The sequence below is a fragment of the Aphis gossypii genome, chromosome 3 (assembly GCF_020184175.1).
Source record: "Aphis gossypii isolate Hap1 chromosome 3, ASM2018417v2, whole genome shotgun sequence".
Taxonomy (NCBI): domain Eukaryota; kingdom Metazoa; phylum Arthropoda; class Insecta; order Hemiptera; family Aphididae; genus Aphis; species Aphis gossypii.
This window is the reverse complement of record NC_065532.1, coordinates 6,945,649-6,964,259: the sequence shown is the minus strand read 5'-3', so window position 1 is coordinate 6,964,259 and position 18,611 is coordinate 6,945,649. Positions and strand designations below refer to the sequence as shown.

Genomic DNA, 18,611 nt, shown 5'->3' with positions numbered 1-18,611 from the left:
GAGATGGGCAAAGAGAACCCGTCGCCGACCCATCTCCGAGAAATCGTGCACGCCGCCACATAATGATATCATTAATAACGCGGCAGCCGGGCGAATCAATGGCATCTGCAGCGACCTCTAATCTCCCGGAAAGATTCTGAAAGCAGGGCAGGCGGACCCGGCTCTTTTTTTCTTTCTTTATATATATTATATTCTTCTGCTTCTTCTTCATCATTTTATGGCGTCCGTTCGATTCGAATGTAATCTCCGATCGCCATCGAGGATAACGTTTACGCCACGCACACTTCGTACACACACACACACATACTATATTGTGTGTATATAGGTACAGAAACAAAAGCGACGGCGGATTATATATAGTAAGACGAGCGTTCAAAAACGATTGATTACGCGGTTAACGGGCGATCTCAAAATACATGCACCGGTGGTGATCCGCACACCGCTGCAATAATATATTATATTCTATACGCCTTTATATATATTATATACAATATCGTACGAACATCACGCTCGGGCGGGCACGTTCGATATTGTTTATCGTCGGGATTAAATGCGCGCGAGTGTTGTATACAGTTGTACACGGAAATCCGGATAGGAAGAAGAGAAAAATTGTTATCATGCGCCCAACGTATTATAATAAGTGTAATTATACCTATAAGCGATTGCGGGATAAGATTGGATTGTGCGTGCACTTGTTTTAATCTATAATATGTAATTGCATTCGGGACAAAAAGTAGATACTAAAGTTTGAATCGCAATCGTGGGTTAAAAAACGGTAATAGTCAAATAACAATTGTATATTATACATTTTCGAATTGAGTATTCATTTGTTGATGACGAAACAAAATGTCGTTATTACAGAAGTCCACAACAAAGTCTAAAATACGATGTAAACGACGAGAATGGTAGTCTAGACAAAGAAATTTATCTATAGTGTAAGTTTTGCTGCGCATAATCAAAAAGTTTGCGCTGTTATTCTCGTTCTTGTAAACAAAAAATAAACATTATATTATTATAATAATAATGAGACTATGTTTATCAATCATCTTAGAGTTCTATCTATGCTCAGGAAATAATAACACTATATTATAACGTAATATAGATAGGTATATCATGAACAGTTTTTCAGATACTTTTGCCATACATTTTAAGAAATTATAAATTTTTGGAAATTGCACAGAGAAAATGTAACAAATATAGTTAAAACATCTTTCTAACTGTAGAACAAAGTGCAGATCATTTAAGCACTAACTTAGGCACAAGGCATATAATCTTCGTCGACATAGAAGCTTGAAGTTTTTGTCTTTCGTATGAAGTATAATACTATCTATTCTATATTATATAGTTACACATTTAGTTAAAATATAGGTATATGTATATAATAATATAACGTATCATTATACTTTTCATGTAAAACAATAATATATAAACAGTAACCACTTTACAGTGTAATGTATTATTTATACAATACAAGCACGTCGTGTGTTTTTTTCATCATTATTATTCACACAACGTTCAAACACAAACAAAACACGCCGACTATTCAAGTCTCTTGCTCATGCGAACGTGTGTCCTTCCAAGGCGCAGAGGCGGCAGCAACGACTGTGACTCAAATTTACGAGCTACCGGAATTGAATTTAGACAAAAAGACCCGCGAGTCAATGTGCCACCTATTAGTCGTATGTATATATTATTAGTTATATAATTCATGTACCAGGTACCTATGTATATACATAATAATACATATTATATAGGTACACTCGGCAAGAGAGAAGGATTGGATGGACATTAAATGGACCGGTCGTACAAGATTTGTTGTGACTCGAATATAGTGACCGATTATAGTACTTATAATATTATACTCGTAGCATATAAATATATAATAATATGAACGACTTAATCGTTTTAAATACGATTTGATAATCGCTCTTCATAATTTGAACCAATCATTGGTAATTTAGCCGAAATTGAGCTGCGTTTCGAAGGCCGATTAAGAGAACGTTAAGCACCGGAAAACAAATTATATTATATTAATCTATATTTTATATACCTACTTATTTATTATACGATGATTCAAATAGCTAAAAGTAGATATTTAACACTCTATTAAACATTTTTCAGCATTTGTATTTATATATTTTGCTCTAGGTATAATGTTATAACATCGCTCAAATAGTTTTTAAGAAATTGAATTCTCCTCTGATACACTTAAGTGATATTTAAGTGAGACACTTAATATTTTTAATTTATAATTTTAATGCCGTTCCAATGCTGATGAATGTCTAAAACCTGCTGATGTACAATAATTTTTGAATCTACGTATTAATGTGTATAAAATTTTAAATAGAACATTGACAGTATAGAAATGAGGGTGATAATTTTAATTAATACTTTGGAAATAATATTGGATTTAATATATTATAATCTGAAACATAATTATTTAGTTTAAAATAGGAGTTAAGTCAAAACAAACAAAACTAAAACAATTATTACTTTATCTACTTTATCAAAAATAATAAGTACTAGCTAACCACGGTGTAATAGTAGGTCTTAGTATACCTATGTATTTTAAATAATGAAAAATAAAATAATACTTAAACTGCACCGACTAAGACAATACTGCATAATAAACGAATCACTCCAAATACATATTAATATATACATCTTGTATTACCTAATATATTATATATTCCCACGTGACGATGATACGGCTGTATAATATTTGCATTGAATGTTTCGAGTAATATATGTATATATGACTAAGTATGCGTTAAGTAGGTACGTATAGTAATCAGACTCCTCAGGCATCGCGTATAATCATCCTTGCTTTACATTAAAAAAAAAATGTGATTCTATATATTATATCGTTGCATGTTCAATTTTAACACATAATTTGTATGCATTTGTAATGCTTGAAATTAACGCGTTTGAAGGAGACTGTGTCTGTCGTTGGACGACATATTATTATACAGATGTATAATATATATATTATATATATGTAATACAAATAGTAAAAGCTTAAGTTCGTCCTTGTACCAGTATTATACTGATATAATATTATATGAATTAAAAAAAAAAAAAAAAACTAGCTTGTATAATTATGTATAATTTTTGCCATACCTATATTTTATCATAATATACAAATATCTATTAACAAACGGAAGACTTTATGAATATTATGTATTAAAGTTATTTTTGATATCTAACGTTTTTAATTTATGCTGATGCGCGTAACTGGTAATTTTTTTTACATATAAATTACATGACATAATATCTGGACTACTTTAAATGCTGTTTTAGTATAAGTGTATTAAAAAAATTGATACAAATCCAAATACTAATAAATATTTGCATACAAGAGTTTATTTAAAACCTATATTATATATAAGTAGTGAATCTACTTTCATGCAAAATCTATATCATAATAATTATTCAGTCATTTATTTTATAATGTTGTTTTATTATAATATATACGTGGTCGCCAATTGCCTTGTCTGCAACTCTTACGGTAATAATAGACAAATATTTTAATTTATATGTATATTTCATTATAATTATGCTATATTATAGCTTTATCTATTTGTTTGTATTCTAAATTAATATTTTTAGTGTGTTAAAATATACAAATTGTAAGATACTTACAGAAACTGCAGGATTACATGTGCATCTGAAAGGGGTGTCCATTTATAAATCTGGAAAAGATATGGTAAACCATTGACACGCTTTCCGGGCTATGTTTATACTTAAACTGTCGAGTTGAATTTTCAGAGATTGATGGAAGAAAGGTGATCATTTGATAGATTATGTGTTCACGCACACGAGTTTGGTACCTGTTGAGTAAGATTATGTATTTAAGAAGGTATTGGTGAATTCTTAATTTTAGGATATTTAGGCATTTTTAGTTAAAATTACTAGTATTAATAGACTTAGGAGATCATTTATTATATAGATAAATATATATTATATACAGGTACCTTATAAGTTATTTGTTAACACCATCGTGTGCATAGAAGATCAATGCAGCACTACATCAGCTAGGTGGAAAGTTTTTATTATTTTCTAAAAACTATATTCCTGGCAATTTCAAATGTATGTGTATTGTAGGTACTATTAATTGTATGTGTGCATGCGGAAGAATATGCTGTAATAAAATTAATGATTAATTTTATATTATTATTGTGTTTTCGCAAACGCACGTGCATGTATTTTCGTGTTGAGCGCACGCGTAAAAATAATAATAATATATAGGTACCTATGTATATTATATAGTTTACAAAACAGTATTTATTACATAATATTATATGGGTAATACATATATAAATATATGGATGTATACAATATATTTTATTAGAAGCACGATATTATATCATGTATGTATAGCTAAGGACGGTAATCGTTAATCGGATCGATTCACGATATTTTCTCATTAACCGTTTAATTAATTTCAGACACGAAGAATATCCCAGTCGTCGTATACGCATAATATATTTATAGCCGTATCGTGTACGCAATATTATTATTATATTGTAATTTTATCGTTATTATATACACATCGTTTGATCGCCGTATAACAGTATTACAATATCGACTACTACAACCTACCTCTACTTCGGCCGTATGCGGGTGGGACGAACATAAAAAAAAAATAGTATCCCGTTTGCTTGCGTATACACATTATAAGTTTATAAAGACGTGAGTCAGTCGATCCAGTGTTGATTATTGCAATTTAAACTTTCTGATCCATCTGCAAAATTCGTTAAACACATCGGCGGGTTATCAACCTATATGAACCTATGAATATTATTATTATTATATATTGTTGTTTTTTAATGTGGAAACTTTTCGGGAAGAAGCATTAACGATATTAATAACATGAAGTTCCGTGATCGTTTTGGCTTCACTTGAACCCCTTGATTTAAAGCTTATCAGCTCATTTAAATGTCCGAGACGTCTGGAGTGAATATTGTACGGATACTATATTATTGTTAAATTAATATCAGTTCACCGATAAATAATAATATCAAACAAATAGGTATCTAATAAGAAGTTAAGCCAATGGATGGTTTCTTTTATCAAGCCGTCCGTTGTATAAAGATTCACTCGAATCGTACTCTTATTGTGTATGGCTAATATATGTTTTTTAATTAAAATAGAAATAAATTATTTTATGCATTTTGTAGTGTTACACGACTGCTAGTAGTCATGCAGTCGTCACACGTTATATGCAAGATAGTTTAAGTCCTAAGAGACTTTGTGAAAAAAATAAATATTTTTCTCGATCTAACCAAACCTAAAAAGACGCACGCATGACTTTTTTATGATAAACTTTATACATAGTGAGTTTAAAATATAGTTCCAATAAGAGATTCGTACCTTTGAAAATATTCGTAGTTGATCGACTTCTTCACGCAGTTAGCTGTTAGTTGAAAATGTAAAAACACCTTATCATAATTATGTTGAAAAAAAACTTGTTCTCGCTTTGCTGAAAATCATTATATTCTTAGTATAAGTTAAGAATTTTTACAACTGTATGAAAGTATATATTTACTGCTATTGAAGATATTCTAGTCTTTTGGGGGTATTTATTATTGTTTTTCTTTTTTTTCAGTTTTTTTTTCAGCATTACTTTGAATTTCAAATACATAATATTATACTTGGGTTTTTAATGAACATGATACATTATTAGGTACATATTAATTGTATAGGTATTACGTGCACTCTGTATATAATACCTTAATACTTATACCTATATTATGGAGAGTCGCGACATACCATCATCACCACAAGATAGTTCAATACTTATAATAATACGCCATTCACTAAACATATATTAAGTACATACCTATCGCAATTACCTATTGAACTACCATATTATAAGCGTAGGTACCTACAGAGTGCATAACAATATGATGTCCCTATATACATAATCGCAATTGTTATGCATGATTCATCCGACGGACGTTTAAATATAATACGTAGGCGTTTTCATACATGGTTTCTTCTTCACTCGTTTATATAATTAGTTAATTACCGACATTGTGTTTTCACACTCGTCGAATGTATACTCACAGCCGACGCGCACAATAATAATACCAACCGCCAGTTAACGACGTATAACTAACACAATTTATGTTGCATTATTTATAACAATTAAATATGACTACTATACGATGTATTATTAAATACAATCATATCATTTAACTAAAGGCTAACAACCGAGAAAACAAAAACGAAATTTATTTTACCAGCATAACAGAATTTTTTTTTTTTTAAAATCGGAGAATAGATAATATCTCAAACTTTTACAAATTTTCAAACAAATACATAGGACTCTAATATTTTAAGGATAAAATATTTAAGCGCCAATATAATATGATCAAATTAGACTTAACGTGACTTAATGCTTCACTGGTGCCTGTAAGATAATAAAATACCGTCGTACACACACGAATTTATAAAATTTTCCATTTTCAATTAATTACTAGGTATATATTATTTAAGCTTCAAGTTTCAGCTGATACAACACTCAAAAACGTCATATCAAAAAAATTATTTTCTGTCTTTTTTTTCAATAATTTTGTATCAGCCTATTATTTAGTATTTACTTTACAATAGATTAAATAATTAAAAAATTATGACACTATTTGACCGATTACCTATTTACAAATTTAAATCTTATTATGATAATGACGTTTGGAAGAGTAAAATGTTCATAATATACACAAGGGTTTAGCTATTGTCCAGCAAGTGTTTCTTTTCCTATTTTGATTAGATTATAAGTTTATATAATATACGAGTATATTGAATAAGTACGTGTTTTTTTTTTTTAAATAACACATATTTTTTTAATAATTTTCTCGTTAATAATAATTATTATTACTTTTTTAACTTAAATATTGTATGTTCATATATGCATAAAATATAAATATAACAAAATAAATAATTTTTTTTTTTTTATCAATAAGTAGGTACTACCTTGTCGTGAGGGATACCTTCTTCCACCAGTTTTTTTTCTTTTTGGATATTAGTTCTGCTTTTACCGAATTTTGATCTGGTAACTTTATACGATTGAATCACGGATAATATTCTACCACCAAGTTATACGAGTATGATGACTGCAAACAATAATGACATACAATACCATATATGTATAACCAATATTATACATACCTATGACCAATACTCACGTATTATGTAACCGATAAAGTTATGTTATATCATGATAAATATTATTTTCGATCAGACATTCATATCGTTGATCTATAGAAAAATCACCGAACGCTGTACAATAATCACGTATTTCCTTTGGATCCGTACATTCTACATGCTACATCCCCAATACTTAATTATAATTATAATCGTAATAAATTGCACGGCGCTGAATCGTCCAATCGAAAAAAAAAATAATAATGGTTCTAGTCGTAGTACTCGCAATAAAACGCTGCGCACTCATAGGCAATAAACCATTTCGATAACGATTTTAATCAGTTAATTTATTTTACTCGCGTCCTGTGCTATTATACACTTATAACGCACATGCTTTCATGTAGGTATATATAAGTACGATTGTCGATTGCAGTTGTGCTGCAGTTATAATACACACATAAATATATTTATACCTATATAATGTTATATAAATATATTATTTTACATCTTCTTCGCGTTTATCCCACCGGCGTTGAATCGACCACCTCACAGTTCTGCAGACGCTTTGAGGTCCTTATCAATAATTATGCTATACGAGTATCTACCTATATAATATACATATACACACGCGCGCGCGCGCGCGCGCGAGCACATTTTATAATATATACGTTCTTATCTTTTTTTTATTTTATTTTTTCCATTTTAAATACATCACTTAGTACCTACGTGCGGTGTTATTAATTACGAAACAAATGGGCGATTCATTATAGTCTAAAGTGAGTTAAATGATAACGACATATTATATTGTAGGTAATGTATTATAGTTAATAAATTATGCCAAGAACGAAATTTAAATTCATTTGAGAACAAGTTTATTGGAGGTAGGTATAGATACTCTGGTTTATACTTTGTATAATTGTATATTATAGTATGGTATAAATAGGTTTGAGTGTAAAATATTAAATAGTTATAATAAATAATATACAATAACAAGAAAATAGTTTCGTTATACATAGTTATCTTTCGAAGCGTGTACCTGTTTAAATTTAAGATAATGTTATTATTTACTCGATTTACAGTTTATTCTATACATTTCACGAAATCATGAATGGCAGACATTCCTCCCCGACTGTTTTTGGCGTAGTAGTCAGTAGGGTACCTTCCGCCCAAGCCTCAATATATTTTTGAAGTTAATATTCCCCCCCCCCCTATTTTTTAAAAGTTTATTATTTAACGAGAAATTATTTTTTTAGAATAAAATATAATTTTTTTTTCATAAATATAATACATTATAGATGCATATTTTTGATCAACTCAATTACTTAAAACAATAAAATAACATTAATATTTATTTATTTTATCTTTTAGATATCTATCCAGCAGGTTATCTACGCGTGGAGCCATGGCCATTCTAAATCGTAAGTGTTAAATTTTTATTATGGGCGTGACGAACTTATAATTATTGTATGAAGATCGCGGAACCAATTCTGAATGATTAAAAAAAATAATAAAAATACTAGTCAAAAATAAAACTGAAAATCGTATAAGATACTTCTACAGATGTTAATAATTTGTATTCTTATATTATTAAAAATAATATAAGCTATTCATCGCTTATAACACAATATTATAATGTAATACACATATAGAAATACATATACATATTATTATAATATATGACACAAATAGCTGACCACGACGTTATGAAATCACTAACGGAGCTAGTCTTGGTTGACAACATTCTGTATGCCTATCGCAAGCGGATTAATCAACATTATGGTCACAATATTTTCGGTTTCGGGTGATGGCGACGGGCTGTATAAGAATATGGTTTGTCCGTAGTACTGATTTTCGTTTAAACAACGGTTGCCCCCGCAGTCGGAAATGAGGCATGTCGTTAACACGTAATATTCATCGCCGTCGTCCATTTCAAACTTGGTAATCAAGTATCTTTCTCTTCCCCAAAATAAATAATTCCGGTTAGTAGAGTTTACCAAGGGTTTCGGTCGTTGGACGTATTTTGCGGCCCGAATCCTATTGACCACCTCTGAATAATCGATGTGCATCAAGATCCGTTGCGGTAGAAACATTGCCATTGCAGTGACGTTTTCATCATTGTCTGATGACAATGGTCGTTCACTCGTCTGCACACATAATCAAATCACGTATCATCATAATCACCGTTAATTAATTATTTTTCGGGGGCAGTAATATATACGACACATATTATATAATATTATTAAGCACCACATACTTGCTGTAACGCGGGTTCGGTCTGCTGCTGCTGGTTGTCTGTTTCAACTGCAGGTATTACACTGTTCAAATTAACGTTTAGCTGCAGTTTAGACAAACATTTTCTGTGACATAAAAACTTACATTCTGCAAACGATAATAACTGATATAGTGTTTATATATTATATTTTGCCGAGTGTTCGAAAACCGAAGTCTTCTTTAGCGGCCGATTAACATTATTATTGTCTCAATATTATTATGATGGTATCGTCTATTATATACCTCTGCACTTGAGTATCGTGACCAACGAACGAAACTTGCGGGATCTGCAAACTGAGCACTTTCTAAATAATTTAAATACCCTAACAAAATCATGAAAGCCACTGAAAAAAAAACTGTAAATTAAAATAAAAACGATGACAGTCTAAAGTTTAAATATAAACTCATCACCTGTTTTTTGTACACATGCGTAGGTTGTAATTCCGTTGTGCACCTCTGCAGAAAGACATGTCGTTTGACATAATATACTTTTAGTATTCTCTTAAAATGTAAAAAACGTATAGTACATTATACTGTTTGCAATTTTTTTTAAATAAAAAAATTCGAGTGGACTCAAACAAAGTTAAACATAATATTATAATATATTACATATTATATATTATAATGAAATCTGTGGTTTTACAATCAACATATAATACATACCATCGTTGCTATGCGAATCGCCAACAACAGAATACAATGCATTTTCCAGTTATGCAGTTGTTTTGCTAATGGGCAATTTATATTTCCTTATCTTTTCTTTTTTAAATAATATGCTGTATGCGATATTTATGCGTGTCTTCTGAAAAAAAATCGGAAGAGTTCTTTAAACTGATGAGGACGTGCTTAGTTGTTGTACATAATAATTATTGCAATAATGTACAAATATTACATATTATAAAATGATAAGACACTTTAGTGTCTTTTATTAGCTATAAAGCTATAATATAGTAAAGTGCGTACGTATATTTCATTTCCCGAGGTACATTTGCAGTACAGCAATTTTGATACCCAAAATAAAATAAGCAAAATTATAGAAAGGATTTGATGGAAAATCGGCTGTAAAAAAATTGGATTGATCTCGCAATTGCCCTGAACTCGAAGTTTGAGCGCACCTATAAAATATACATAAACTACATTTAACTACACCAATATACTATATACATTATACATTAAAATACCTAGGTATATTATTTACAATATTATATGCGCGGTTACGATTTTCGTGGGTTCGACGACGGTGCACAACGACGAGGCGGGACAGCTGCGTAATAGGCTAATATACGTCTATAATGTAATGATTGTATAATAATAAAATCTTATAATAGATGAATAATATATAATATTATACGTCTATAGGAGCTTTAGCGGCAGGGTTGCCTCGGGGCCGAGGGGTATAAATTTAGACATAAATAATGTGTGTGCGGATAAACACGACTGTCGCGTCCTCGAACTCAATAAAATATTATGGTCTATCATCGTTATAAAAATTATAATAACAGTAAACGATGTATTAATATACGATAAAACGGTCTGACGATCAACACGAGAAATCCCCGCGAGACAAAAACACCGCCTCGGCAGTATACGCGCCACAATAGTATACGCATAGGTAATATCTTACATACTCGTTTGGAAACGATAATGATGATAATAATAATATAATGTTGCTTTTTAAAAAAAAAATAAAAAAAAAACCGCCAACGCCGTCCTCTGGGGTATTACAAACAGAGCGTGATCACATGATATAATATGTACATGTAATACACGCAACAATATTAATACAATGACAAGTGTTAATTGACATACGAACTGTACTTTGGACACGTGATACTATTATTTTTGGAGATCGCGTGTTACGCCCCCAATGTTCTCGTCAAATTATTACGCATATATCGTTGGTATTTTAGTGGCCATTATTAAAGTGATGTACGTCGTGTCCGCATGCCTGTACCAGCTATACATTTCATCGTAACAATACTATATAGGCTCGTGTGCGTAAGACTAACATAATTTAATATGATAGTAATCAAAGTTAAGCAAATTAATAACCAACTTGAGGGTTAGGTTGATTTAAGTTAAAATAGTCAATTGATATTGGAAAATAATAAATTTGACTCGTAAGGTTTTAGGAAATAAATAGTATCTTATTTGGTATGATAAAAAATTATATTATCTTGTACATTATATATTATTATGATTGTAGGGTACACGACAGAAATATTAAAGTAGGTTATAACGCATTAAACCGTTAAAATCGAACATTTCAATAATAAAACTAACATTAAATGGTTGGATTTTTTTTCAATCAACTGAAAAAAGATAAGTATTAGGTTTATCAACAGACGATCAAATTATAATTATAAGTTCTTAAATAATTGAGAAATTAACCAACTAACTAGGTAATGTCTAACTTTGGTTATAATATTATTATGTGTAGATATATGTGAATTTTGTTTCAATACAAAACTACTCAATCGAGTGTAAAATTATAATAGGCGTTCCATGCTGTATGATAAAACACCCCGAGCCGCCGAGGTACACCTACGCGCTCGTGCAGTGCGTATCACACGTTACTACGTTACTATACGATGTATACCTATACTTTATACACTGCGTATAGTGTTGGGTTCGTGTAATATTATTCATAAGTCATAATTCTTCCACGATCGGAAGCGCATAACGCTAGTCAAGTCGGGCGGGGTGGGTATATATATTATATTATTATATAGGTGCGGATAAGTATATATGTACGTGCGGCAGCAACGTGCAATGAATGAAAACTCGCCTGTTGCAGGAGACGATAAGTGACAACCGCCTAAGCATTATACATAACACTATTTCGATATAACCACCACACGGCGGGATAAGACCTAGCTGATCATATATTATTATTATTTTATCCTCATAAGTGAGAAGAAATAAAAAATAACGAAATAATCGTACAAAATAAGTCGTATTCTGGGATATGCGAGCTGCACATAATATTAATAATAATGTACCTACTTTATTATTATTTTATATTATATGGTAGGTTAGCGTGTGCGCGCGTGTACCGTGCCGGCCGGACGGTGGTACGCTCGTCGCGGGTATAAAATATAACGCGGTAAAAGGTGTCAGCGCCTCGGGGGACGCTCGTGCGTGGGCAGACACATTACATTTACGCGGTGTGTACACGGAGGGATCTATATAATATTATTATATGTACGCGTTATTATTATTAACACTATATATTATATGTATATATGTTTTATATACGTCGCGAACTGCAGTGAACTGTAATAATATAATACTAACCTTACAAATATATTTATATATACTATGCCTACACCCGCGCACACACGCACGAATACACGTACCTGTCTATACACTCGAACGCCATAATATTATCCTCGACGACACATTTCCATATACTACGCTCATGCCCCGCGCAAGTTATATATTATTATGTAGTGTGTACGCACATAAATAACACTCCGCAGCGACTTCGCGTTTTTACGACAGTCATCCGTTATCGTATATAGCGGTAGTTGCGCAACGTTCGTCGCCGCCACGCGACTGACCGACCGACCGACCGGCCCTCTGCTGCAATACGCTCTTATATAAACGTCACGACTCGACATCACAACCTATATACAGAGGGTGGATCACCACCACCGTTTCACCCCCGTATTTTCTCGCGATAATGCCCGTAAAAAATCTGTGGAAATCGCGGTGCCTCCCTATATTATATGACTCGTGGGTGGAGTCGATACTGAGCACGCGCTCGAGCTCAACCGAACCCCCGAACGATTATGCCTGTGTGACCGTAATAACGGCATAACGTAATGGTTAGCGCAAAGTTTTTCAATCTTTACACCGCATGTATTATAATATAATATAATCTAGTACCCAGCATCAGCCGCGACGGCTCATGCGGACGTTATCTTTGGTTGCATGCGCGCAGTCGTCTCGTGGTTTCGGCCAAATCCTGTGTGTGTGCGGTGTTATCTGCAGTCGGAATTCTCTCCGTTAACACTGCACCACGTTAGGTATATATAATATCATTACTATTTATAATGTGTTAGTCTCTCGCGTGCGCGAATTGTCAGCGGCACACGCATAATAAACCTACACGTACATAGATGCGATTGTACGAGCAAACGCGCACACGCATTGTAGAGGTACCTGTACGTTCTCTATGTACAAGACTTTATAGCCTATCATTGTGTTTGCGCATTACGCAACGTAAATAAAGTATTTTAATTTAACACACTTCGGACAACAACTGTAACGCGGTCCACAAGAGAGGCAACTTGTGTAAATCACGATTCCAAACACTATAATACGCATTATATGTTTATGATATTATATACGACCACGAACTGGACTGATTTTGTTGAGCAACAATATACGCGACCATTATACCAGTGGTAGATGTTTATCGTTATAAAACATCAATAAATAAAACATAATAAATAATATTGCTTTGCACTTTCTATATTAAAGATAATTTTGATAAATCGCTAAAACGTAATCTGAAAATCATTTAATATTTGAACAATTTCGTGTTTGATTTGAGTATTTTAATCGATTCCTATTATATAATGTATTCATAATTTAAGAGCAACGACCGAGAGTTATAGTTTTGATCGGCTCGGTCCTCAAAAATAATTACCTATGTACAACACGATATATATAATCATGGTCCACGTAATGGATTGATCGTGAAAAACCAAAATTTTATGTTTCTTAACAATGGATAGTGTAATTAAGTGATAATAGCAGATAAATCTTGACATAGGAACAATATTTTTGGAAATAAATAGATAAAACGAATGATAGATAAAAAACACATTAAAATTTTAGTTAACTCGAAAGTAAAAATTAAATAGTATTCAATAAAATAAACAAAAACAAACAGCGTTATGCATCTTTAAAGTTTTATTATTATTTATAACTGTTTAAAATATCCAATGAAAATAATTATTATCCCGACATATTTAAAAATCTAAATAACGAGAAAATTGAAGTATTATATAGATATTTTTGGTAGGGCTCGAATTTTAAAGCGTAATAAGCAACTAAAAAAGCACAGGATTGTTTTAAAAAATCAAAAAAGTATTTTTATTTTTTAAAAACATGAACAAAAATTAACACTAACTAGTTATAAAAAATAATAAATTAATTTAAAACCCTACACTGCGCGAATTAAATTTAAGGTCTGATTTTTTCGCGGAAAAATTTGTGCACCTGTAATTATGGTTACAGAACATGAGAAAAATATTTTTTTTTGAAAATAAATTTTTTTTGAACTCGTATACATTTTTTGAAAAATGTATCACCTATGATACATCGCGCGTTTAAAACATAAAAAAAAAAATTTTTTTCGAATAATAAACCTTTATTTATTTTTAAGTCTCAACAATATTATGTTGTAATAGGAATTGTAAATTGAGCATATTTCATACTATATTCAAAAACAAATTTATACATTAATAATAAAAATATCAACTTTTTGAGATACTTATAAATTATTTGATAAAATTAAAAAATAAATTGCACTGCTTAAGTTATAAAATATAAAAACAATAAAATATTATAATAATAATAGTTAACTGGCCATATTTAAAATATATTAAAAAACATATTTATACAACAAAGTGAATAAAAATAACATTACTATAGTAACACTTATAAATTATTTAATAAAATTTAAAAATAAATTGCACTTTTCAAGTTATAAAATGTAATTAGGAACTACTTGTTTTACCTAATTAGGAACATAAAAATGTTTTGTTATTTAGTATGAAAATCTTTAAAACAATTTCTGTTGACACCGCAACAAAAATACTTATCACATTTAGTACAAGTGCATTGTGTTAGTTTTCCACATTTTTCATACTTGCACCGTTGCCTTGTTTCTTTATATTCTGGCCAATGATGTAAACCATCTCTTCTGATATCTTCAGGTGTTATTGAATGAGTATGTTTTTTAGGTATTTTTATCTGTTCTCTTTCTTCATTAGATGGTCTGCCTCTTTTTGGAGTAGACACAGACGTTGTTAATGAAAATGCAACTTCTGTCCGAAAATCAAATAAACTTAATTTTGGTACTCTACCATTTTCATTTTCCACTCGTCTATAGAGTAACCATGCATTAACGATTGATATATCAATGAGATGGTACCAGACCCTCATGTACCACTTTTTTGTCCGTATTTTAATTTTATAACGCCCAATCAAAGAATCAAGGAGATCAACACCTCCCATATGGCGGTTGTATTCTTTAATTATAGAAGGACACTTAACTTCCATATTTCTTTTGGATTTTTTATCAAATCGATTGATTGACATTTCAGGTAATATGCCACAATAAGATGAAAGAAGTGTCACCAGTTTATTATCTTTCCATATGACTGAAGTTATTGGAACGCTGTTAAATACAGTTAAATATTCGTATGAAGTTCCTCTAGGTTCTTTAAGCATTATTTTTTCAGATGGAAACTTACAATTGGGAATTCGGTTTCTACGAACAGTTCCGAGTGTTAAAATACCTTTTTTTGCCATGTATTGTACAAGTGGTATGGTAGTGTAATAATTATCGAAGTAGAGTCTGTGGTTTTTGTTTTCTGGAATTATTCTACTAAGTCTTACAACAACATTGGCACTAGCCATCAAATCAGGTTCAGTGTTAAGTCTAAATTTCTCAAAATTTTCTTGACCAGTGTATAATTCAAAGTTGTATGCATATCCTTTACTACTACATAAAACAAAAAACTTATATCCCCACTTATGGGGTTTTAAAGGTAAATACTGCTTTAAATAGCTGCGTGCTTTTGTCGCACACAGTTGCTCATCTATAGCTAAATCTCTTTCAAGAGGAATGCTAGAAAACTGTTTATTTAAATGATCAAATATAGGTCTAAGCTTATGACATCTATCGTGGTCCTCATGATTTCTTGGAAGAGCTGTATCATTATCATTAAAATGAATAATGCTCTTTATTTGTTCAAAACGTTTCTGCCCCATGGTACACTTTATAGGAGGATATCCGACTCTAGAGCTCCAATACTTCCTAACATTAGCAATTTGAACAATAGATGTAAATATTGTTATTCCAATATACTGTTTTAACTCATTTGTAGTAAAAGTAATGGGTTTGTTAATATTTTTTTGAACTGAATATTTAATTGATTCAGATTTTATATGTGAATATAGGTCGTCGTTAAAAAAATATGAAAAAAAGTCAATTGGTGTTTTCAATTTTGATATTTCAGTAGGAAGTGGATTAGGTTCAAAGTTTAAAAACTGGGAATCAGGACAAAAATTGGCCTCTTTCCATTTTAGTTTTGTTAATTCTAATTTCAAATATTTTTGATTATTTATTTGTCTATCTTTTTCCTGGCTTTGAGTAGTACGATTATTTATAAAAAAATTACTACCATTATTCACATTATGTATTAGATTATCATCATTATTCACATCAGGTATTAAATTATCATCAATATTAACATCAAGTATTAAATCATCATCAATAAAAATAGGTAAATTGTTAATATCTAAGTTTTCATTTTGTACTTCTAAATCAGGTGGATTCACATGTTGCTGCAGCTCTTGATATTCATCTTGGAAAACCAATGGTGTTGTGTCATCATCTATATGTTTCATAACATCATCTAAAAACAATTATTTATAAACTAAAAGTTAAAATAAAATCATATAGCAAAATAAAATGCATACTCAAGTCAAATTCCACATCTGAACAATCCAAGTCATCATCACTAATATCAAAATTCATCAAATCAATTATTTGAGAGTCACTCAATATATGTTTTGCCATCTTAAACCTTCAAAAATAATACTTAAATCAGACTATAAAGTAACATTTACAATATTTTAAATGAAAGTTAAAAATATTAGTAAAAACCTCTTCATGCACACATTTTTATTATAAATACTATTAATATAGTTTTACAGTAGGTAATGTAATAACTATTTTCGTTTATTATTATGGTATGAACATTTATAATACGGTTCTATCAAAACAAAATATAAAAAGACAATTTATTATAATTATCTGTGTATCACCCATGATACATTTGCTCATTAACGGTTTTCATTTGTATTATGATACAAAAGTCATAACGGCGCTATGTATCATGGGTGATACACTTGAAAGTATGGATAAATAAGGATACTTACTGTTATATAACGTATGTTCGATGCATAAAAATAATCTGAAGAACATTTTTAATCAAATAACATTTTTCATAAACAAAATAACTCACGATATCAATGTTAAACGTGACTAAGAAATATAGGTTTTTGATACTTATCTTATCAAATTCAATCACGTTATTTTCACTATTATATTTCCAGGGAGATTGTAAAAACACTAATAGAACTAATTGAAAACTTGTTTTATCGATAATGAGTACAAAATCACAAATCTATTAACAATAAAACAGCTGCACTATATGCATTTACTGAATGTATCATCAGTGATACATCACGCAGTGTAGGGTTAAATTAAAAAAAAAATAATTAATTACCTTGTATTTCTCTGTATTTGCATTAGTGAAACTGATTTTATATTGTCCAACAGAATATTTTTATACATAGAAAACGACTCTCTACATCCACTGAAGTAATCGGTGCATACTTCATACAAGAAGTTTCAAATCACAACACTGAATATTAAATTTTGAAATGGTAGACATCGAATATCGATGTTATATAGGCATACTGATCGTATAGGTACTGCAGGCTATAATATGTAGATTGTAGATCGATAATCTATACGTTTAATATATTTAATAAACAAGCCGATAACGAAAACAATAATAATCCAATATTCGACCGCATTCTGGGTTTTTACATTTCTTATTACCTAATTATTACTATTTTTTTTTTTATTACAAAAATAGCATAATCAACATATATTATAAAAAATCACAGTTAGAAAAATTTTAATAAGCAAAAATAAATTTTTGGTTTATTTAGAATCAAAACGACGTTAAACGAATTTATGTATAAGAATTAGATTTCTATCTCATATATATAAGAAAAAAGCATATACTTTAAAATCCAGGCGCTAATTATCAGCCACAAGGTCTCTTGAGTATGCTATCAAAGAACCTGATATTTTAGATCACTGTTAGAATATTTAAATTGCAATTTTATGGAATGAAATAAATTGCTCAAAATATATT

The 18,611-nt window shown here is 30.5% G+C and overlaps 2 protein-coding genes across 3 annotated transcripts; both read right to left on the bottom strand.

Moving 5' to 3' along the window:
- Positions 1-8,738: 8,738 nt before the first annotated feature.
- Positions 8,739-10,080, bottom strand: LOC114131136 (uncharacterized). 2 transcript variants are annotated; one of them, XM_027996282.2, is made up of 4 exons: positions 9,829-10,080; positions 9,661-9,773; positions 9,401-9,525; positions 8,739-9,290 (listed from the first exon to the last, which is right to left on the bottom strand). In XM_027996282.2, the coding sequence occupies exons 1-4, from the start codon at positions 9,897-9,899 to the stop codon at positions 8,868-8,870; spliced, it is 732 nt and encodes a 243-aa protein (XP_027852083.2). In that variant the 5' UTR covers positions 9,900-10,080; the 3' UTR covers positions 8,739-8,867. The 2 variants fall into 2 exon arrangements, with proteins under 2 accessions (XP_027852083.2, XP_027852082.1); XM_027996281.2 differs by having other exon boundaries at positions 9,661-9,761; positions 9,829-10,077.
- A 5,069-nt stretch (positions 10,081-15,149) lies between these two features.
- Positions 15,150-17,239, bottom strand: LOC126550971 (piggyBac transposable element-derived protein 3-like). The gene is made up of 4 exons (XM_050203725.1): positions 17,140-17,239; positions 16,839-17,075; positions 15,258-16,577; positions 15,150-15,169 (listed from the first exon to the last, which is right to left on the bottom strand). Exons 1-4 carry the CDS (start codon positions 17,237-17,239, stop codon positions 15,150-15,152), a joined length of 1,677 nt encoding a protein of 558 aa, XP_050059682.1.
- Positions 17,240-18,611: the final 1,372 nt, after the last annotated feature.

Excerpts from the sequence above, each read along its gene's own strand:
- LOC126550971 (XM_050203725.1), bottom strand. The coding sequence starts at position 17,239 with ATGGCAAAACATATATTGAGTGACTCTCAAATAATTGATTTGATGAAT. Across the intron at positions 17,076-17,139 it reads AGATGTGGAATTTGACTTGA|ATGATGTTATGAAACATATA; the intron begins GTATGCATTTTA and ends AATTGTTTTTAG. Across the intron at positions 15,170-15,257 it reads ACAATGCACTTGTACTAAAT|GTAAAACAAGTAGTTCCTAA; the intron begins GTGATAAGTATT and ends GTTCCTAATTAG.
- LOC114131136 (XM_027996282.2), bottom strand. The coding sequence starts at position 9,899 with ATGTCAAACGACATGTCTTTCTGCAGAGGTGCACAACGGAATTACAAC. Across the intron at positions 9,774-9,828 it reads CGCATGTGTACAAAAAACAG|TTTTTTTTTCAGTGGCTTTC; the intron begins GTGATGAGTTTA and ends TTTAATTTACAG. Across the intron at positions 9,526-9,660 it reads CACGATACTCAAGTGCAGAG|AATGTAAGTTTTTATGTCAC; the intron begins GTATATAATAGA and ends TATCGTTTGCAG.